The 23,713-nt window shown below is 36.5% G+C and overlaps 1 protein-coding gene across 4 annotated transcripts in view; it reads left to right on the forward strand.

Moving 5' to 3' along the window:
• lrba (LPS-responsive vesicle trafficking, beach and anchor containing) overlaps nt 1–23,713 on the forward strand; it is a 257,432-nt gene that overhangs the window by 44,910 nt on the left and 188,809 nt on the right. For all 4 annotated transcript variants that reach the window (XM_079850095.1, XM_079850096.1, XM_079850093.1 and 1 more), the window contains exons 5-21: nt 887–1,008; nt 5,547–5,673; nt 6,755–6,874; nt 7,987–8,133; nt 9,628–9,825; nt 10,876–11,009; nt 11,949–12,057; nt 14,570–14,722; nt 14,850–15,018; nt 15,770–15,849; nt 15,948–16,010; nt 16,558–16,655; nt 17,361–17,453; nt 18,054–18,162; nt 18,607–18,688; nt 21,263–21,386; nt 21,565–21,757. In XM_079850095.1, coding sequence (XP_079706221.1) covers nt 887–1,008; nt 5,547–5,673; nt 6,755–6,874; nt 7,987–8,133; nt 9,628–9,825; nt 10,876–11,009; nt 11,949–12,057; nt 14,570–14,722; nt 14,850–15,018; nt 15,770–15,849; nt 15,948–16,010; nt 16,558–16,655; nt 17,361–17,453; nt 18,054–18,162; nt 18,607–18,688; nt 21,263–21,386; nt 21,565–21,757 — 2,121 coding nt within the window. The remainder of the gene's footprint in view (nt 1–886; nt 1,009–5,546; nt 5,674–6,754; nt 6,875–7,986; nt 8,134–9,627; nt 9,826–10,875; nt 11,010–11,948; nt 12,058–14,569; nt 14,723–14,849; nt 15,019–15,769; nt 15,850–15,947; nt 16,011–16,557; nt 16,656–17,360; nt 17,454–18,053; nt 18,163–18,606; nt 18,689–21,262; nt 21,387–21,564; nt 21,758–23,713) is intronic.

Consider the following 23,713-nt stretch of genomic DNA (forward strand, 5'->3'; position numbering starts at 1 on the left):
AATTGAAAATGAAGACAGTAAAAAGAGTCCCTCTTATTCACTCATTGTCTTGTTGCTTTATTTGGGATTAGGAGACATTCAAATTTTAAGAAAATAATCTGAATTTAATTTCTCTCGGTCTCCAAAAGCTTCAGATTTCTTCACCCAGTCTTTCACTTAGTTACCCAGGCTTTCCTTCAGTCATGTGACAGATGGAAGTTTACAGGAATGTCTAACACCCACAGGAAATTGTATCTGCTTTATGGACTTTTACGCTTTAGAGGAGATGAGCACCACTGAAAAAAAAAAAATCGTCTTGTTTTTAGAGAAAAATATTCTAGTTTGTTGCTTATATTTACATGTTTTTCTATGCATCGAGAGGATTGGAGTGAAATGCATTTGAATTATTTTCGTATGTGATGCAGATGCATTTGACATGCTCCAACTGCCTCTCTGTATGTGTGTTTTGCATGCTTTTATTAAAAGTCAAACCATCATCAGCATGGGGGTCTTGGATGTTTTAGAGGGCATGTTTATGGAACCCTTCCTGTGTTGTCAGTGTCCACTTGAAACGGTGCCAAATGAATTCCGTCCTCTCTGGAAATACTTTGATTGGATGTTGTTTAGTTTATATGTTATTCCAGCACAAATAGGATACTAGGTTCTGGAGAAAATAACATTACACTTGCCTTCATTTTTCATCTGTAACCCACAAATATGACAGTTTTCAGTGTACAAACATACACAGCCATTTTGGACACATCCCTCCAAGGATACTACTAACTGTCACTGTCGTTTTTTCCCCCATTCTGCTTAAATGCTATATGCTCTACTTTCTTTATCTAAAATAGAACCACAAAATAAAGAAACCTAACTGGAAAAACTGTTTTTATTTATGTATCATCAGGCTATTGCTCTTCCACCTATTGCAAAGTGGCCATACCAGAATGGCTTCACCTTCCACACCTGGCTGCGCCTGGACCCCATCAATAACATAAACGTTGACAAGGACAAGCCTTATCTCTACTGGTGGGTCACACACAAACACTGATCACACAAACCTATGATGTAAAATATTTTTTTTTTTTTATTCAAGATGCCGTACATAGAGCTGACTAGCTGACTACTATTTTTGTAGAGAAGGATGTGTTTTCCTCTTTCTCTCTGTCTAGCGTTTACTCTTCTCAAGGGCAGCATTTTACAGCCTTCTTGTCCTATTTTCAGCTTATAATTAATTTCTGTCAAAAATGTAATTTATGCAAATGGAGCTATTTTGACTCACCAAAAGATAATTGCCCCTGTTGAAAGAACTGTAGGATTTACACTCTTCACTTTACTGAAATTAGTTCTCTACATAACAGGCCTACTCTCATCATTTATGTATTTACATATATATATATATATATATATATATATATATATATATATATATATATATATATATATATATATATATATATATATATATATATAAATGGGCATTCATTTCAGAATTGCCATTACACTTGAAGGAAAAGTTCATTTACAAATGAAAATTCTGTCATCGTTTACTGAGCCTCAAGTTGTTTCAAACCTCCATGACTTACTTTCCTCTGCTAAACACAAAAGAAGATATTTTGAAGAATGTCGGTAACCAAACAGTTGATGTATTTTTTTTCTTCCTACTATGGAAGTCAATGGGTCATATTTCAAGGTAAAATTAGTGTTTGTTTTTTTTTCTTTTCAAAAAGGACACCAAATAACCAAATCATATAAGGAGTCCATATAATGCATACTTTTTTTGCACACCAAAGCACCCATTTAAAACAAAACAAAAAAACATTACAGAACAATTTTTTTCAGAATTCAGTGTGTAGTATGTGTACAGTCAGTGCAACAGCAAAGAGATTGTTTACATTTTAGAAAAGTCAAGTTGCGATACCGAACAGGACCACATGGTGATGCCAAAAAACAATGTGCGATCCGTGCATTGAGAGCGCACATACACAGTTTGTTTGCGCATCAATATAGCGGACTCATGCATGCTTACTGTATGAATCCTGTACATCACCGCAATCATCTTTACCTTGATTGCAGTCCTCATCCATCAAAACTTTACTAGTGAGATGCTGGTTTGCTTTATTCAGCCGAGAAACATAGTTTGCGTATCATCTGGCCATACAACGGTGAGATGTTTTGATGATTCGTTTAGGCTGTATTTCACACAGCATGATTCGTGAAGGCTCACATTCTTAAAAAACAATCACAGAATATGACGGACCTCGTGTGTGTGAAAGTGAAACGCACTGGAATAATTCACTAAAAAACGCTTCTCAAGTCTGTATTCTCTCTGCCATCTCTGATGTAATCAGCCTGGTTTTCTTTACATTAGTGCTGTTTTGGACTCTTTGTTTGAATGAATTAGCTTACTGGATCATTGGATCGAAAACTTTTCTGGAGTTTAGTGACTCGCAAACAGAGAAGCAAAATTAGGTTAAAGGGTTAGAATATAAATTTCTGCATACTAGGGTTACAGGTGTTTGCGTCATTGTAGATGCTCAGTGTAATAATCGCCTGACTTGATCAGATCAACTTAGATATCTGACTTAGATAAGATCATCTAACCGCGTGACGTAAATTACGCTATTGACACAATTTCGCATGCTTTAGTAATTTATTTGCATTTAAAAATTTGTTATCACAGTTGATGTACCCCATTGACTTCCATTGTAGGAAAGAAAGGAAGTCAATGGGGTACATCAAATGTCTGGTTACCGACATTCTTCAAAATATCTTTTGTGTTCAGCAGAATAAAGAAATTCATACAGGTTTGAAACAACATGAGGGTAAAGTTAATGATGACAGAGTTTTAATTTTGAAGTGAACCAATCCTTTTTTGGATTTTGAATCAATCACATGTGTTAACATTGACAGCCCTATTATAAACTTGTTGTAAATATCATTGCCTGTATTTCATAGAAGTACAGGTACAAGGAGCAGTAGAATGGATATTTAGTATAAGCACACAATATGTAGCAATGGGAAGGCTGGATTATTTTTCAGATTAGCCTCAGCCGGACGTGATTGTCTCGCTCACAATTCCAGCTGTGTCATCCTCGATGCTTGCACTTCAGGCTGTCCGCCTTTTTTCTCGCTTGTGTTCTCTGTCGCATGGCTGCCAGCCACCTGGATTTTACTGTCCATTCCACCATGGCACTCTCCAAATCTGCAGCTTCCTCTGGCGATAACCTGTTGCGTGCCTGCTTGCAACGCATTCATTGCCACTAGGGATTCACACCCATTCTTCGTAGTCTGCATGTGCCTCAAGCATGCGGAGAAAGCTCTGGAATTCCCTAAAATGTGTAGCCACTGCCTGGCGACGCAGGCATAAGGTGGCCGCCACTCAAAGCGTGGACTTTGAACAGTCTGACTCCAATGGGGTGAAACAGTGATATTGTGCACCCGGGGGACTCCCAGGGAGCGCCAGCTTTCAGTTGGGCTGACCTTCTTAGGCTCTGCTGTTGCCCTGATGCAGCAAGGTTGTTATGATAAAAAAGAAAGGGGACGAGGCATGTAGGTTATGTTCTCCGCGGAAATCAGCGCCACGCCATGTTTCCCCTTTACAGCCATCCCGGGTCGTAATTTCCAGGGTCCAGGGGCCGGTTTCACAAAGCTATTTTAGACCGGTCTATAGTGTTAGACAAGTCTAAAATTTGCTCATAGACTAGTCTAATGCAAGTTAGACTATTTCACAAAAATAAAGACTGACTTAATTTAGACCAAAAAAATTAGACACCTTACCCCCAGGCTAACTTAGGTCTAAGACTCCGTTACCTTGGCAACCAGCAGTAACAATCAGTTACATTACAAACAGCCAAAAGAAAAGGGAAAATGGCTCATAATTTAAACATTTCTTCTTGTTACTACATTCTCCGCTAAATTTCCCAAGTAAAATGTCCTTGTAACTGTTAGTCCTCCAACAAACACATATTTTCCACTGGGGTAAACTGCACTGAGCGGTTGAATGCGCTTACTCGATCCGCCATGTTTTTTGTTTTGAAAAGTGTCTTATTTTACCCAGAATGCATTGCAGTGTAGTCCTACTTAAGATAGTCAGAGTCTTAAGTGCTTTGTGCAACGGTCTGATTTAGATGTCTATCTGAAGTCTGACTATCTACTATATCTAAGCCATAGTCAAAATCTATCTTTGTGAAACCGGCCCCAGGCAGAGCCAAACCCCGCAGCAGATCGCCAGCACAGCACGATAACCCCCCTCCTTTGGGGAAAACACAATTTTCCACAGCCGTGACCAAGAAACCCCCTAATTCCACTCCCTCTGATCCCAAACTTAAGAAGCTGGCCTGATGCATGGCAACAGGGGTCCGTGATGACTCCGTGTTATCTGGTCTACAGCCTGCCAGATGCCTGCTCTGCCCTTCTATTTACACTGTGAGAAAAAATGAGAGTTTCTGTTGGCGAGGCCCTTGCTAGTGGGTGCCCACCTAATGTTCAAAGAGGCTTCACCGTTCCCAGCGTTGCCCAGTGGCCCTTTCAACACGCGTTGGGGGATTTTACGTGTTCTAAAGGAAAAAACTGTGAAAAAGTATGCACAAGAAGTGTCACCACACAGTTCCCTAGACCCACATTTCACAAATTCAAGGCAATTTATCATTTATAATTAACATGTTCTGAGAATGCTAGGAAATGGACAGTTAGACCTGACTTCCTAAAAAGTCCAGGGGGAACCCACTTAACTCTTGTCAAGGGGAACCCACTCTAAGGATGATGCTTGCCAGCTTGCTGCATAAGAAGGGAATATGCTCACTGAGGAAAGATAGCACGTGCAGGTGCTTTATGTACTCTGGTAAGGGGTGGTCCCTTACCTGGCATTGGCCAAGCGCTCCTGTCTTTCAAACCAGACTTGATGCTTCTGCAGAGGTCCGGCACAGATGATGGCCTTCCCATAGTTGGATCTCTTCACTCTATGTTTCAGAGAACCAGGGTTAAGAACAGTAACCTATTGTTCTTCAAACACCTGAGATACTGGTGTAATATGAAATATTTTTTTGTTAATGATGAAAAATGGGTCTATTCTTTGATTACCCACAAATTGCCATTGTCTTACATTCTATTAAAATCACAGTGGATAGATGTATACTAGGGTTGGGAATCGCCAGAGGCACCATGATACGTTATTATCACGATACTTAAGGCACGTTACAATATTATTAAGATTTTAAACATTCAGAAATATGCTGAAATGCACTTCCTGTAAACACAGCTCACTGCGCACATGTGTGTGAGAGAGAGTGATGCGGTAGAAAGAGAGATACGTTGTATGTTATATTGTCTGAAAGAAATATTTCCAGTTATTATTTTTCTGCATTATAAGCACAGAGCTTACGGTAAAATGATGCAATACTTGTAATCACAAGCTGAAATTCAGTCCCCTGAAAATATCAATATTTGGTGTCTTTGTATCGATACAACATCACCAAGCAAACTTTACTACTCTTTCTGTCGAGAGTAGAGCTGTTTAAATGTGAGCACCCCTCATATGAAATGTATGTGTTTTCTCTCATCTCTAGTTTCCGTACCAGCAAAAGTTTGGGCTACTCTGCACACTTTGTGGGTGGATGTCTGATTGTGACCTCTCTAAAATCCAAAGCCAAAGGCTTCCAGCACTGTGTGAAATACGACTTTAAACCCCAGAAGGTTTGAATTACCTCAGTCTTTTTTTTTTTTTTAAGCTTACCTGTTTGTACTCTTATCATGTACACTTTCCAAAGTCTTTATCTTTACCTCTACAATGTACAAGGATAGCAAAGTTGACATATAAGAAGGGTTTTCTGCTGTGGCCATATCTGAGCGGGGAAGGGATTTGGTTTCTTCTTGCAAATCCTCAGATCCCATATGCCCCCTGGAATGGGCAGGCATCCTCAGCTAACAACCTTTAGACTACAGCTGGACAACCACAGTGAAGGATGATCCAACAAGACATGCAGTCATTTGTGCTATAAAAAGTTTCCATTTTGTTTTATTTTATTTAGAAATAAAAAATGTTTTTCAATGGAAAGTCTTTTTTTAAAATTATTATTAAAAAACGTGTGGTACTTATAAGGCTGATTTACTCAAATTAATATTTCTAAAATCAAGAAGCTCACACGCGCTCTAAAAACCTTTTATAGGGTGTATTTGGCCTATTTTTAGAGTCCATTACATTCCCTCTGGAGAGGTATTACCTCAGGGATAAGTACCTTCATTGGCTTTTCCCTCCATTTAATGGAAATTCAAGAAGATCTAGGTGAGATTTGTTGGCAGACGGTGTAAATGGACCACAGTCTCATAACTGTAACAAAGTTTTCTGATGGACTTCTATAGACCTGGGGTTTTCAAACTAAAGTCCAAGGACTCCCAGGGGACCACAAGGGGGGTGCAAGAAGGTACTAGAGGGGGGGAAAAAAAGTATTGTTAGGTCTATCAAAGTTAACCTTCCCTTAAGATATATGAGGAAATATGTTTAAAGTAATACATTCACATTCAACAAATTTGATAATATTACTATTTAATTCTGCTTTCTAGGGACTGATCAGAAATCATGAGATTAGTTGTGATTTATTTTTATTTATTTTATTCTATTCACTAATTTTACTATATATTCAAATACTAAATAGACATAGATATTACTTATTTCTAAGTGTTAAACTCTCAATGCTCTCAAACATTGATATTGATATTAAATGTATAATGGCATTCTTTCCTGTTTATAGTTGTTAAATTTGTTTTTATTCTACAGTGGTATATGGTGACCATAGTGCACATCTATAATCGCTGGAAGAACAGTGAAATCAGCTGCTATGTCAATGGAGAGTTGGCGTCGTATGGCGAGATCACCTGGTTTGTTAACACAAGCGATGTAAGTGGTTTCAAAAGGTTCTGTTATCTCTGTGTTCTCGTTTTTTAACAGCAGTTAAGCTTGAGGCCCTGCTTTTTCCTCCAGTAGGGTTTCAGTTCAAAGCTTGTCAATATTTTGGCAGCTACAAAGCCCAAAATACCCACAAACTTCAAAAGATGAAACAAAGCGGCCTGCATTTGTTAAACTTAAAAGTCCATTTTATATTTAAACTGCTTTGACAGCTGAACAATTGTAAAAACAAACATTTTTAAATACATTTGATGAGATTAAATGTGATTATTCAGCCATGTCATATTTCTTCTTTTTTTGTCATATTTCTTTTTACTGTGAGTTCCGGAATCTGAAAATTTTTCATTAACATTCTATGATTAGCATAGTAATTTGGAGTTTGCCCATTGAGTGTACATTGCACATAGGCTTTCAATATCAAAGATCAACATTATTACACTGAAACAGCACTGTTCAAGGTGATGTCAGAGTGATATAGTTAATTTCTATTTATAACATTTAAACAGCAGCATTTAGCTACAGCAAGTTGTTTGTTTCTTATGTTGATTCACATGGGCTAACGAAATTATGCTGATATGGTTTATTTTTCTCTTTTGCATGCGGACATACTTACACACATGGAGTTCAATCAAGAATTTGTTTTTACATTACTGTTTAAAATTTTGGGTTTAATAGAAATTCATAATTAGAAATAAACTGAGAAGAGTTCTATTTCAAATAAATGCTGTTCTTTTAAACTTTCTATTCATGAAAGAATCCTGAGAGAGAGAAAAAAACAATTCCACGAATATTAAGAATCTTTCTAAAGGATCACTAGGATACACTAAACACTGAAGTAATGGATGCTGAAAACATCTTTGCAATCATAGAAAAAAAATTACATTTTAAAATATACTAAAATAGAAAGCGGTTATTTTAAATTGTAATAATATTTTACATTCTTATTTTTTTACTGCATTTTTAATCAAATAAATGCAGCCTTGGTGAGCATAAGATACTTAAAAAAACACCATAACTTTTTAACAGTTTATACTATACTTAAAACATTGTGACAAATAAAAAAATAAAAAACTGAACTAAGCAAACTTTGTTCCCTCTCACAGACATTCGACAAGTGTTTTCTGGGCTCATCAGAGACAGCAGACGCTAACCGTGTGTTCTGCGGTCAGATGGGGGCAGTGTATCTGTTCAGTGAAGCTCTCAGTGCTGCTCAGATATTAGCCATCTATCAGTTGGGACCTGGATACAAGGTAGATCTTTTTCTCTGCCCAAATGCTGTTTATTATGGATTCATTTTTTAAGTTCTTGGTCAAAATCCTTTCTTGATGATTTAATAATGTAGTCAAATCACATATATGTACAGATATATCTGTATGTCAGGTTTTAAAGGTTGAATACAGCTGCTGTTTTACTCATCTTAATTTCTTAATTTATTTTTTTTGTATTTAAATACCATTGGTTTAATTTAATTGGCTAATATATATATATATATACAGTACTGTGCAAAAGTCTTAGGCATGTTAATATCCCCACCCCAAAAATGTCCCCAAAAATGGTTTTAAGTCAGTTATTCATATCTTTTGCTGTAGTGTGTCAGTAGGAAATATCAGTTTACATTTCCAAACAATCTTTTTGCCATTAATTGTAATAATCCAGTGAGATTTGTGTATGCACAAGGAGTCTGACAACAGCCGGTCTGATTTGATCTCACCATCATCGAGTCCGTCTGTGATTACATGAAGAAACAGAAGAAACTGAGACAGACTAAATCCAGAAGAACTGCGGGAACGTCTCCAAGATGCTTGAAGAAACCTTCCTGCAAAGCTACCTGAAAAACTATACGCAAGTGTACCTCGACAAAAGCCGTTTTAAACGAAAAGGGTCGTTACACCAAATATTGATTTGGATTTGTTAATAGAAGTTAAATCATAAATAAGTTCAATTTATGATTTTATTTTTGAAAGCATTCTCACTTTACAGCATTTTAACACAAGTGCCAGTACTTTTCACAGTACTGTAGCTTTGCAGGAAGATTTCTTCAAGCATCTCGGAGACGTTCCCGCAGTTCTTCTGGATTTAGTCTGTCTCAGTTTCTTCTGTTTCTTCATGTAATCACAGACGGACTTGATGATGGTAAGAATAGGACAGACCGGCTGTTGTCAGATTCCTTGTGCATACAGAAATCTCGCTGGATTATTACAATTAATGGCAAAAAGAATGTTTGGAAATGTAAACTGATATTTCCTACTGACACACTACAGCAAAATATATAAATAACTGACTTAAAACCATTTTTGGGGACATTTTTGGGGTGGGGATATTAACATGCCTAGCAATTATTTAAAATAAGATAAGGTCAAAATATTCAGCAGATTGAAATTAATGTATTTTTAGTGTATTTTAAGAGTATCTTAATTAAATAGAAATAGCTTATTATTAATAAGTAATTATTTTGGAAAAGTATTTATTTAGTAGTGTGCTAAGCATACTAATTTTTCGCGGTGGTCTCAAGAGTTTGATCCAAGATTTTTCAATTTGCTGTTCAATGATATGATAATTGACTGGAACACATTGGGAAGCTTTATCAATCACATCATCTCGCAGTCTATCTGTTGCACTTAAACACTTATGCTTTTATCAAGTGCTCTGATTAAGTAGATATAATTTCATGCTTTTCACACACACTTGAGAATGTGCAGCATACGTAGCTCTGCTTTAAGTATCTCTCTCTCTGATTGATCCAGGGCACTTTTAAGCACAAGGCAGAGAGTGACCTGCTGTTTGCAGAGCATCACAAGATGCTGCTGTATGATGGAAAGCTGTCTGCCAGTATCGCCTTCACCTATAATCCCCGAGCCACTGACGCTCAGCTGTGTCTGGAGTCCTCCCCCAAGGACAATGCCTCCATCTTTGTGCACTCACCACACGCCCTCATGCTGCAGGTATGCTCTTTCTCTTTCTCTCTTCATCACACCTGGTTCACCAGCCCCGCACAGCTGGTTGAAAAGACCTGCCCTGCCAGGTGGACTGCTGTCTGTGGGCGAATGAAACTAGCTCATCATCATTTGTTAACGTAATTAACAATATGAGCATTTTATCATCTCGCTCAGCAAAACACGGCCCACACCTGTGCTGCATCCAGCACTCCATGAGTTCTAAAGCACTTAATCTAATCTGGTCTTCATTGTTATCAAGGGAGGCTACTATCTTTTTAACGTTTATTTATTTATAAAATATTCTTTTTTGACTTATAGGGTTGTCCTGATGGCCCGGGCCAGCATAAAAGAGTTTTGGGGCAGTTAATAGAAGTGTTTCTATGGCTTTATTAATCTTGTGCATGTGCTTTTATGCCCTGAAAACATAAACATTTGTTTTGTATGATGTATTCAACATTTGATGCAAACTCTCCTAATTAAGTTATCTAAAAGAATAACATAAATGAGGTTTTGTCTAAATTGAATTTGTCTCACCACATTTGAATAAGAAACAATGTCGATATTAAAACGCATCAAAACTCCACGAAGAAAATCGAAACAAAAACAAAAAATCCTTGGACTTGATAATCTAATAATAGGATCAATTCTTTTAAATTAACAATTGGAGCAATAATTTAGCATGATTCTCAGATGTTTTTTTTTGTTTATAAAGGCTTCATAAGTTCTGATGGCACCTCAACATGCTGAACAGATGAAGTACTCTCTTTGACAAGGATTTTATGGATGTGCCATGATGTGTCATCTGGGAGAGCACTAGTCTGATTAAAGGGACATTAAGAAGGACCTCACAGCTGTCTTTCTGTATTTAATTATCCCCCCGCCACTTCATCATGCATACAGAGCACAGATTTAGGAAATAACCTTCACATTTCAGGAGTAGTTGTTGCAGAACAATAGGGATTACAGTCTCTGTGTTGAACAACATAATGACATAATACAACTTTAAATTTCAACTTGATTAAAACATGTCTAAAATCAAGCCTTTCTGTGTTTCAGGATGTTAAAGCTGTGGTGACACACTCGGTCCAGAGTGCCATTCATTCTATAGGAGGAGTTCAGGTCCTTTTCCCTCTGTTTGCACAGCTGGATTTCCTCCAGCACAGCGGTGACGAGCTGGACACCTCGGTCTGGTGAGAACACATCAAGTCTGCCTGGGGGCGGAATGAAAACTACTAAAGGGATCCTCAGTGGGAAAACAAGATTGAGCTCTTCTCAGTTTTATCTTGGCCAGGAAAAACTGAAAATTAAGTTAATGTTTTCTCTCCTAGAGTTGTTAAATCCAGTAGACACACAATGGTATCTTTTTTTGATTTTTTTTCTTTCTTTTTTTCTCATGGTACTCTAACCATTAGTCTGTTTTAGGCTCTAGGGTTTGGCGCTCAAGGGGCCAGTGCTCAATGTGTGGACACACCATTGAATAGCAGCCAATACAAAGTTAAACATTTAACCATGATTGGCTTTAGTACTAACAAATGAGTGTTACCTGCATCGGCCAAGAACAGTCTTGAATAGTGTTTCTGCTCCACATTATCAAAATGACTGTTGAAGTAATGACAATAGCAAGATATCTTTGCTTTATCACTTTGAAAGAACTGTTTATCATAATGAATGTTGTAAATCTTATTGAAGTAGATTGTGAAAATCTGTTTTTCATTTACTGACCATCATGTCTTTCAAAAGCTGTGTGATTTTTTTTCCATCCACCCACCCCCCCCAAATTAGACAATTAGCTGGAAATCTTCTCTGCCATATCTCAAATATCACTCAAATCCTGCATAGATTCAAACTTGATGACACAAAGCTATCATGTTGCTTCAGAAGACTTTTTTTGTTGTTGATCTTGACAGCCCCTAGTCACTGTCTTTCTTTAATTGTATGGAAAAGATCAACTTGGACATTCTTCAAAATTTCTGTTTTGTATTCCACAGAAGAAAGAAAGTCATAATGGTTTGTAAAATGAGTAAATGTTAACAGAATTTCAGTCCTTCCCCTTCTTTTAAGTCCTTTAAACCAAAGTTAGTTTGGTTGTCTTTCTCTACTGAATCTTACCTGTCATATGTTTTTTTCAGTTGCACACTACTGTCATTTGTGATGGAGCTGCTGAAGGGCTCTGTAGCTATGCAAGAGCAGGTGCTGGCCTGCAAGGGCTTTCTCGTCATCGGTTACTCACTGGAGAAGGTGAGTGCCGAACACAAACGGTTGTGTGCATGTGGAACGTGCATCCAAAGGAACTTTGATCATTTGATCATTAGGTCTTTTTTAAATTAAAAAGTCTAAATCTTACTAATGTTAAAACAAGATAAGAGAAGAAAAGGTCTTCTTTGATGTTTGAAGTAAGCTTATTTTCTTAAAGGTCCCATTCTTCGTGATCCCATGTTTCAAACTTTAGTTAGTGTGTAATGTTGTTGTTAGAGTATAAATAATATCTGTAAAATGATAAAGCTCAAAGTTCAATGCCAAGCGAGATATTTTATTTAACAGAAGTCGACTACATCGAACGGCCCGTTTGGACTACATCCCTCTACTTCCTTCTTTAACGTCATTAAAACCGTTTTTTGACTAACCTCCGCCCACAGGAATGCTTCCTCATCTCTACCGAAATTCGTTTATGTACTTGCGCACTTCTAATAACTTACTGTGTTTACTCAGCTCTTATGGTGATTTTCTGAAGTAAAACTGACGCTTCATCTTTTGTGTGATGTACAATAAACTTTATTAAACTCATCAGTATATGTTTGATCATCATTTAGACAGCAGACTTGTAGGCTATTAATAAATAATGGATACATACAAGCAGATGACAAATACGTTATAATAACCGTAATTAAACTACTAAACTATACCTGTTTCATCTCTATACAGCACTCTGACTCTGTAGGCATTATTGTCCGACTCGAAATGAACACCGTTACTGAGAGTTTCTGATATTATCATCATTCCGTGAGATGAAATTGTCCCTCGTGAAGCTCCGCCCCCTGTGTCGTCCAGCAGCAGCTTATTTGCATTTAAAGGGCACACACTAAAACAGAGCGTTTTTCTGAGCCCCAAAAAATGACAATTTAAACATGCTGTAAAAAATGATCTGTTGGGTATTTTGAGCTGAAACTTCACATACACACTCTGGGGACATCAGAGACTTATTTTACATCTTGTGAAAAGGGGCATAATACGGGACCTTTAAAATGGATGAGATGGAGTCCTTATTAAAGGGGTGATGAACTGAGAAATCAGATTTTCCTTGAGCTTTTGACATATAAGACATATTTTGACATATCATCATACTATATGAATATCCTGTTCATATTTCAGAACTGAAAACTTCCTTGTTAGTTCAATAAAAGCTTTTATTGACACCAGGCACAGCGAACGGTTTTTCAAAGTGGGGATCCATAACGTCAAAGGGTATCAAACACCGCCTCCGCAGAAGATCAACGCCTACTTCGACACTGCCTGTTTAGCCCCGCCCACCGATTAGGGCATTACATGAAACTCATTATAATATGCAAAACTGTTATCCAATCATAGCAGTGGGCGTTTACTTCCAAGTTTTCAATGTGGCACGCCCATAAAAACCGAGCGTTTCAGGAGCTAGGCTCAAAACCAGGGTAGAAAATAACCCATTACTTAATCATTTTGATGTTTTTGAATGTAAAGACCAAGCAAATGTCTTAAGTTTACCTCAGACAACAATATAACTTTTTTTTAAAAAGCCAGTTCATGACCCCTGTAAAACATAGTCAATGTCAATGTCAATGTCAATTTTATTTCTATAGCACTACTAAACACATCACCAGTTGACCAGTGTGCTTTACATCAGTACAAAAGACAAATGTAAATACAATACAAATACAGTTCATTACATCCTTAGCCATATGCTAAATCAAAAAGATAGGTTTTTAGCCTAGATTTAAAAACAGACAAGGATGGAGCAAATCTAATACTAGAAGGTAACGCATTCCACAGTCTTGGAGCCGCAGCTGAAAACGCGCGATCACCCCTACTTTTCAACTTTGATTTTGGTATACATAATCATATATGCCAGGAATACTGGCATATCCCTACAGAAATTGCTGGGTGGAAAAAAGTGGAATGCTTAAGAATACTTATTACCGTACCTAACTGAATGTCTCATGATCATATGCTTTAAAACCTAGAGAAACACTTTAAGTGCTCAACTTGTCCTTTGCCTTACACCATATTTATTTTTGTTTTGAAAGTCTTTCTCTCCTTTACTCTGTACACACTCACTTTTTTTCTTGTCTGTTAACTTGTTACTCATATCTCAGCATAGAGCAAAGTTCCTTGACACTGAAGGTCTCATCTGGCCTCAGGACCACAGTAGTCTTAAAAAAATAAAAAAAGAATACGTGTAAGACTAAAATCGAAGTCTAAAATGATCTTGGAATGATGCTGACAATTCAAATTGAGTCATGTAGCCTAACTTTTTTATGTTTGCATGACTGCTTTTTTGTTTGATGATGAATAGGCTGCAGTGTCAAGTAAGTAATGTTAGAACTAATGTTTTGTGCGCTTAACGTGCTTGACATTAATTGTATTATATTTCTCTTTAGAATATAAGTCACAGCACGTTTCTGATAAATAAAACGCAGTTTATCTGCATTTGTTTGTGACCAAGTTTATTAACTTACTTTTATTGATGTTTGATTTCATGTTTGTATTTTCTTCTCAGTCTTCCAAAGTACATGTGACACGATCTGTGCTGGACATCGTCCTCGCCTTCGCCCGTTACCTTAGCAACCTTCCCAATGGGGTTTTGCTCTTGAAACAGCTGTGTGACCACATCCTCTTCAACCCTGCCATCTGGATTCATGCCCCAGCTAAGGTCTCTTACACAGACATTTACATAAACTGATGCTGTTGCATCATGCTAGCTTAATAGTTCCAATTCTTTGTTTTCTTAAATGTGACTTTTGATTGTTGCTTGAAATTGATTTGCTGCCCCCAAACAGGTACAGCTGGTTCTCTACACCTACTTGGCCACAGAATTCATTAGCACCGTCAATATCTACAATGCCATCCGCAGAGTTGGAACTGTACTGCAGGTCATGCACACACTCAAGTATTTCTACTGGGTTGTAAACCCACTGGACCGCAGCGGAATCACGCCCAAGGGCCTTGGTAAGAGTGCAGAACTAAACCAACTTCTCAACACGTGCTGAGAAAAGTGAATAAGGGTCAAAAAAGGTCCATGTGTAGCTATAATGCTGTCCAAACGTTTGAGAACAATACTATTTGTTTTCACATTTAGTACAATTTATTTTTGTTACAAATTATATTATCAGCATACTAGTTTATTATTTTATTTTTTTCACATTTAAATAAATGGGATTTTTTTGTGGTCTCAAACTTTTGAGCCCTGCTATATAAAGTATCAATATGCGTTCATCTTATAACTTTCGTTTGGTGGAATAGAGTCTCATCTGAATATCATATTTCATTTATATGGGTTTTAAAACACACTGTTATTGTGAATATCCTGTCTTGATAATGCAGTATGTTTCCAAATAAAAGGGCACTTCAGGTTTGCACTAAAGATGGGGTGGGAAAACATCCCATCCCACAATAACAGAGCAATTTGTCTTTCAGTGTTTTCTGTGTAATTTCCACAGTAGACGGCTTCCTCGCTTGTCTCATTCAAATCTCATTAAACAGAATCAAGGTTACAATAAATGAATGAAATGTATATATATTTTTTTTGTTTACACCAAGTTATAAAGGAAAATAATCTAAAATTGTGGTTCTAAACTGATGTAAACACAATGAAAAGCAATAGTATTATCACCAATTGCATAGGGCTATGGAATATTATATTTGATTTGATATTTCATGACCTTTTTTTGGTTGATATCCTGTATCTGTTTGTGTTCAGATGGGCCAAGACCCAATCAAAAGGAGATTCACTCTCTCCGAGCGTTCCTGTTGCTGTTTGTCAAACAGCTTATCATGAAGGTGCAGTAGAGTGGCTATAACATAAATACAATCTGAATTAATCAACTCCATAATGAGGAGTTCAGTACAGGTAATACTTGTGTGTCCTGTCAATGTAGGATCATGGCGTAAAGGAAGACGAACTGCAGAGCATTCTGAACTACCTGCTCACAATGCACGAGGTACCCTAATGCATCTACTCTCATTTCAAACAGTTCTTAATACATCACAGTCTTTTAAACCAGTATCAGCTGTCTGACCACTTTCAGTTATGTGACAAAATCAATGCAGATTATTAATACTGTCATTTGTTGTTACACTGGACATTCTGTGGTGTAACTGCCACCAGATGGCGCTTGGTCCCCACAGCTGTCTCTCTTGTGCGTAACTGTAATCATTGCAATTTACCATTATGCCACTTCCCACAATATACTCATGCATTTTCTTTTCTATTATATATAATATGTTTGCATTTTGCAGAAAGTGCCATTTACTCCCTAATAATTTCCTGTCAAATGTATATGTAATGATATCTAATGTTAATCCTGCAACAAGTTAATGCAGACACTATTTGCAGTATATTAACTAGACAGTAACTTACAATGTGCAATCCCCTACTTAACTCTATAATCATCTGCATTTTAAAACATAGATCATTTTTTTTAAGTGTGTCTTGAATGACTCCTTTCTCTGACATGTTATGCTTATTTATTGTAAATATTCTTCCAGGATGATAATCTGATGGACGTTCTCCAGCTTCTGGTGGCACTGATGTCTGAGCATCCTGGCTCAATGGTTCAAGCCTTTGATCAGCGGAATGGAATACGGTGAGTACTGTGGTTGCCCTTTGCAACCAGACATTACATTTTTTTTTTATTAAAAACTATAAATTAAACTGAAAAATAAATACATAATAACTGACAGATGAATTTGAATCAATCTCTGTGGAATAATGGCCACAATTCTTCATTCTTAGCAGAGACATCTGAGTCCTGCTCAACAAAACCTATAAAAACACTTTCATAGGTTCATATGATACCTATGCTGCTCTACTGAGCGCTCATACGGGCTACTAAAATGGAGGCATTTACATTTCCAAAGCCTTTATAGATATGCTAGTTCCACTGACAGCCATGGGGTTAAATGTGCATCTGGACAGCTCGTCACGATAAAACAGAGGGCCTCACTTTCATTTTAGATCTGACAACCTCATTCAAATCACACTTCCATCAGATCCTACTCCAGAAGGATATAGGCAGATTCATTTTAATATGTAGACAGTGTAATAGTCTCGGTTACATATGAATGTGCATGTCAGCTCTTGTGAGATCTGTGTACACACCAGACTGCATCGCAATTTCTTTTTGTTGGAAAGAAACATTGAAAAAGGTTAAAAACAAAAATTCTTCATATATTTAAGCTCGACTCTGATGGGACATACATTTTAAATATAGATAAAATAATATGTTTGTTTTGAACTTTCTCTCTTACATTTATTATGCATACTTTTTTTTCTTTTGTGAATAACACAGGGTCATCTTTAAGCTGCTTGCATCCAAAAGTGAAGGGATTCGTGTGCAGGGACTCAAAGTCTTGGGATACTTTCTCAAATATTTGTCTCCAAAGTGAGTTACTTTTTTATTATTTGGGATTAAGGCTTGTAATAATACTGTTGATCATATTAGTAACATATATACATGATTCACTCCGACTGTTTATTTTACAAAATGAGTCGGTAGTGGATGGTTTAGCTATAAATATTTAGCAGAAAAAGGCTCCCAGCATACCATCAAGTGAGTTGAAGGCTGATTATTTATTTATTTTTTCTTAAAATTAATGATTTAAAATAAGCAACTTGGTATTTTCCCCGAGTGACTTAAGCTAGGTTACTTTGATAACAAATTACTCTCACTCCACTATTAATTCATGCAGCATGGAAATATTTATGCATTAATGTAGTCAAAGTCTGTAATTGTGTGTGAGTATTTTTCCAAATGTTTCTGTGGTGTTTGATAGATAAAGCTCAGTTTCATTTATAATCCCATTTGCTTTATGTGAGTTTCCCCCAGAAGGAATCTGACCGCCAAGTGCTTTTAAAATAGATGCAGCTTCATTCCGTGACTATGAAGATATTTTTCAGAAGCTCTGGGCTGCAGTTATGCCCTGTTGGGGAGTAGATCATAGTGTGGGCTTGGTGCTGACGTTTTGGATGCCATGTGTTTCAGGACAAAATCAGAAGTCATGCTGGCTCACGGCCTGTTCTCTCTGCTCACTGAACGATTGTTGCTCCACTCGAACCAGATCACAGTCACAACGTACAACGTGCTCTTTGAGGTCAGTCTCCTACATTGATACCATTTTGTTTAATGGCTTTGTTTTTGACCATAGTATTATGCAAACGTCAGCCACATTTTTAGGTAAGAGCATGACCGACACAGACAAATCTGCCCCCCCCCCCCCCCCCCCCCCAATTAAATTCCCCTTTTTTTTTGTTGTGGTAACTGTCCATTTTTTAAAACACATTTTTTAATAAGGTGCCACATTCTCAAATGGCTTACGGCAGAGTTCCAGTATTCAACTACTTTAACTGAAAAAGCTAACCTGGCGAATATTGACCTATATTTAATATAACACAGCTCTAGTTTCTGACTTGTTCATCATTTTAGCAGATTTATTTACTTACTTATGGATTTTCTTTCTTCATGCTGTCAACTGATTATTGTGAAATATTTTTGTGCTGTACTATCTATCAGTGACTAACCAGAACATTCTCACCAGATTCTTACGGAGCAGATCTGTACTCAGGTCATTCACAAACAGCACCCAGACCCTGACTCCACTGTGAAGATTCAAAACCCACGTAAGTGAATATGAAACACAATCCCTTCTCCTGTAGCACCAGTGATTATGCACTCTGCATATGCAAATGCACTCTGTATTAAATAGCTGTTAATAGATTAAATAGACACATTTTTACTTTAAATAATAAATAAAAAAATTGTATTTAATAAAATGAATACAGGCATTTTTATTTATATAAGGAAGCTTCTTTTCAGCCACTTAATGGCCAATTATAAATTCTTTTTTTCCCTACTTTTTTTCCGCATTTATTTACACTACGTTCAGGTTGTACTACAGTTTTACCTGCATTTCTCAGCGAAATGTCAAATTAAAAATGGTTTGAAGAAATAAATACAAGGTTATTTAGTTTACTTGTATGCAACACAGAAAACAATATTTACAGTAATCACCATATTCAGAGATACACCTCTTGTGTGTGTGTAAAATGTCCATACATGAAAGACAGCAAGATCACAAGCAAAACCTACTTCCTATTGTAAAATGGCTTAAATCTGCTTATTTTTACTCGTGATTTACAATAATAGTATTGAGTCTCATTTCATATTTTTGTGCCTGCTGCAGTGCAAATCAAACAGTCACCGGTTTTTCCATGTGTCTAATGGTGAAGTGGTGTACAGTTACCTCAGACAAATTGAGCTCATTTGATGGTCACCATTACTCAGATGATAAACACATTAAAAAATAATTAACTTCCCCCTGTAGCTATAGTATAGAGTTTTCGCTGCATCGGTTTCATTCGCAACCAGCTAGTTTCTCAATATTAGATGGCTGAATTCTCTTATAATGAGATGCCTTATTTCCAGCCTCAGTTTATGCTCTATTTTGCATGTCTCCTTTAAATCCAGTACAGGATTAGGCAGCTATCAGATGCTCTGGTTTTAATGTAATGTAAGTGAAACTAATATTGTATATTGATCCAGACCTTTCCCTAATGAAGCTTAATTCTGAGGTACTGGAGGCAGCTGATTAGAGCTGCATTTCCATGGAGATGTGACCATGTACACAAACCACTTGCCGGTCAGAAGAATGACAGTCAATTACAGATCCTGGGTCGGTTCTAAAACGTTCAGATGGAGATGGTAAACCAACAGAGTCTGATTCAAGGCCATCACATAGAGTATCAGAGAGCGAGCACAGCAGAGTTTCAGCTTTCTTCTGTCTCTCCTTGATTTGATCTGTGTTGAAGCCTCTAAATGGCTCTGATTGCAGTCTTTAGCAATGTCAGACCCAATCAAACAAACTGAGGAAGCGAAAGTTTCTTTTAAATTAAACTCCGGGACAAACCAGGACCAAATGGTGATTGGAGAGCGAAAAAAACAGAAAAGTGCAGAGATACATGCAAAGGTAATTTTCTACTGGTAAGGTTCAGTGACTCTAATTTGAGTGAGTAAGGCGTAGAAACAACACAATTCTGCTGGAACGAGTGAGAGCATTGGTTACAGATGCTGTCGTGCTCTAAACTCCCTGTGACGGCTGAAACTTGAGCTGCTCTTCTCAACTTAATGCATGCTGACATTGTCTAGATAATTCATCTAAACAACCAATCTTTCCAGTTTAAGCTGACGCTCAGTTCCAGGAAGCCACGACTTTAGCTGCAGAGTTTAGACAATACTGACCTTATGATGTAGACATACTTTTACTCCGTCCACAATATCTGTGAGTTATTCTCACTATGTGCAAAAGTGTTTGGGCAAAAATAGGTCTGATATTTTTTATTAAAGGGGTGCACATTTCTTTATCCCTTTATTTTTTTTTTTTTTTAATGTAATTAAAACGTAAAATAACTATCATTTTCACTACCGTTCAAAAGTTTTGAATAAGAAAGTTGTTTTTAATGTTCTTGAAAGAAGTCTTTTATGCTCACCCAGGCTGCATTTATTTGATCAAGAATACGGTAAAAACAGTAATGTTGTGAATTATTAATATTATTTAAAAGAACATTTTTCTTTTTGAATATAGTTGAAATGTAATTTATTCATGTGATGGCAATGCTGAATTTTTAACATCATTATTACTCCAGTCTTCAGTGTCACATTAACTTTTAGAAATAATTCCAATATGCTGATTTGGTGCTCAAAAAACATTTGAAATGCTTAATATTTTTGTGGATAAATTTTTTTTTTTCAGGATTCTTTTAATAGAACAGAAAGTTCAAAAGAACAGATTTTGTAACATTATAAATGTCTTTATTGTCACCGTGGATAAATTTAATGCATCCTTACTGAATAATTTTAAAAAAAGTCTTACTGACCCCACAACTTTAAATGATAATGTACATTTTTTTCATTTTTTTCATTTTTTAGTTTTTGCAGCTGTATAGCAGTATAATGTTTGGACATGCTGTTTACTTTGTTTTCCATATACATTTTAATTTACACCATTTGCAGTGTATTAGATAATCAGTAAAAAAAATAGAAAATCATTAAAATTTGCAATCAGTATTATAGTGTTTAAAAACAAAAACTAATGTGATGACTCCCCTTTTAACTTTTTGAAAAACTAGGCATTCAGATACAGTGTGAAATTCTACATTCATGTACATTAAAGGCATTTTTTTTTTTTTTCCCATCAGAGATCCTAAAAGTGATAGCTGCTCTTTTAAAGAATGCTCCTCCAGGAGCAGAAAGCATGGAAGTACGACGTATCTTTCTCTCAGATATGATCAAACTCTTCAACAACAGCCGAGAGAACCGCAGGTGGGTACTGTTGAAACACGCACACACACACACACACACACACACACACACACACACACACACACACACACACACACACACACACACACACACACTGTCCAACACTCTTCATCATCATGAGCTTTTTTCTGAAATGAGTAAAGTTTTTTTTTTGTAACGCACTCATTCTTTTGTGTAGGAGTCTGTTGCAGTGCTCGGTGTGGCAGGAGTGGATGCTGTCTCTGTGCTTTATTAATCCCAAGAACAGTGAGGAGCAGAAGATCACAGAGATGGTGTACGCCATCTTTCGCATCCTTCTTTATCACGCCATTAAGTACGAGTGGGGCGGCTGGCGCGTGTGGGTGGACACGCTCTCCATCACACACTCCAAGGTCAGGACCCAAATGCGCACACAAAACAACACACGGATGAATGTATGCGGTACACAGTAATTGCAGTCATGAGTATTCACACAAATTTACAAAGCTTGGTAATCTTCCATACAACACAGTAAAGGTTTTATGTCTTTAAAAATATTTCCCTAATTTAATTTCATCAAAGAGTACCCATTTTGCACTTCTGACAAAACAAACATTATGAAATCAGTGATTAAATAGTGTATAAACATCCTCTTTTTGAAGAAACACTGTCCAGTTTCTACACCACCAAATAAAGGGTTCTTTTTGCCTCCCTTGTGCTCGTTTGTGTTACTGTTGAGTTCCTAAAGTGCGTCTTTTGTTCTTCATGACTGCAGTGTTTACTGAGTTTTTTTTCACTAATGGCTAAAAAATGACTACTAAATATAAACATTATTATCACAATGAACATCATTATTATTATTACCAAACTATTGCTAATAGTATGCATTAACAAACATATTGCTTCATATTTCATATACACTACAGTTTAAATGATTTTTGTAATGTTTTTGAAGGAAGTCTCTCATGCTTATCCAGGCTGCACTTATTTGGTCAAAAATACAGTAAAAACAGTGATGGTGAAGTGTTATTATAATTTAAAAGAACTGTTTTCTATTTGAATATAGTTTAAAATGTAATTTATTCCTGTGATGAAAAAGCTGAATATTCAGCGTCATTACTCCAGTCTTCAGTGTCACATGATCCTTCAGAAATCAAACCAATATGCTGATTTGGTGCTAAAGTAACATTAGGGCTGTCACTAACGATTATTTTGGTAATTGAGTAATCGGTCGATTATTTAGATGATTAATCGAGTAATCGGATATTTTTTGTGGTAATAAAAATAGACCGAAGCAAACAATAGCCTTTAAAATAACTTAAAATACATATATAATAACAATGAGGCAATAATATTTAAGTATCAAAAGCAAGTAATTATATGTTTTTATTGAACAACACTGTTAATACATAATATAATATACATAATATAAACAATTAACTTACGTATTATAATAATTACGTATTATACGTAACAAATGCCTGCAGAGGCGCCAACAGCCTGGTGTTGTTACACTTTACAGCAGATCAAATCCTTGTTTAAAATTGGCCAAATGACATTTAATTAAAATGTCCACTTCATCTTTAATATTTGGCCACTTCTTTACGATAGAAGTGCTATAGCCACTGTAATTTCTTGAACAACAACATGTGGACATCAAAACATGCAAACTCAGAGCTAGGGTTTTATTTTCTTTTTAACTTTTGTTTTGAAATCGTGATGAACAGTTCGCATATCTAGAAACATATTGATGTATTCTCCTGTTGGTGTAGGGTTATAAATGATTTACCTTGCAAATCTGATGAAATAGTGCACATAGCGTTCCCAGATGAACGTTATAAGCAACCTAAACTCACAGCATATCAGACGCACTCCACGCATGTAAATGATAGTTCATTTGGAGCAGGATGTTCTGTGAACGAACATAACCTGCGCGCATATAAATAATTAAAGCGCATATTAAACCTGCAGGGCATATATTTATTTAATTGAATCGCAGCCTTTGTGAATTCATAATAGCACTATGCTATAGTATGGTTTTTAAATGGTTTTAATACATCGTGCTGCCTTAGAAAACAGTCTAATAATGCGGTTAATGGATTCCCGTCCGTGGACTGCGCCACTTCCGGTGTTTTGCCGGTTACTCGACACATTTGTTTTGCAGTTTAACAATTTAAACATCTCAACTATCAATTTTGATCAATTGCATGCTTTCTTACTGAATAATAGTATTGCTTTATTTCATAAAGAAATAACTTACTGACCCCAAACTTTTGAATATGCTATATAATAAGCTATATAGCAAAAATATTTGAATATAAGCATAATAGTATTAGATGCTTGTTAGTAGTGTAGTGTTCCATATGCAT

This window comes from Squalius cephalus, assembly GCF_949319135.1.
Source record: "Squalius cephalus genome assembly, chromosome: 2".
NCBI classification, from domain to species: Eukaryota; Metazoa; Chordata; class Actinopteri; order Cypriniformes; family Leuciscidae; genus Squalius; species Squalius cephalus.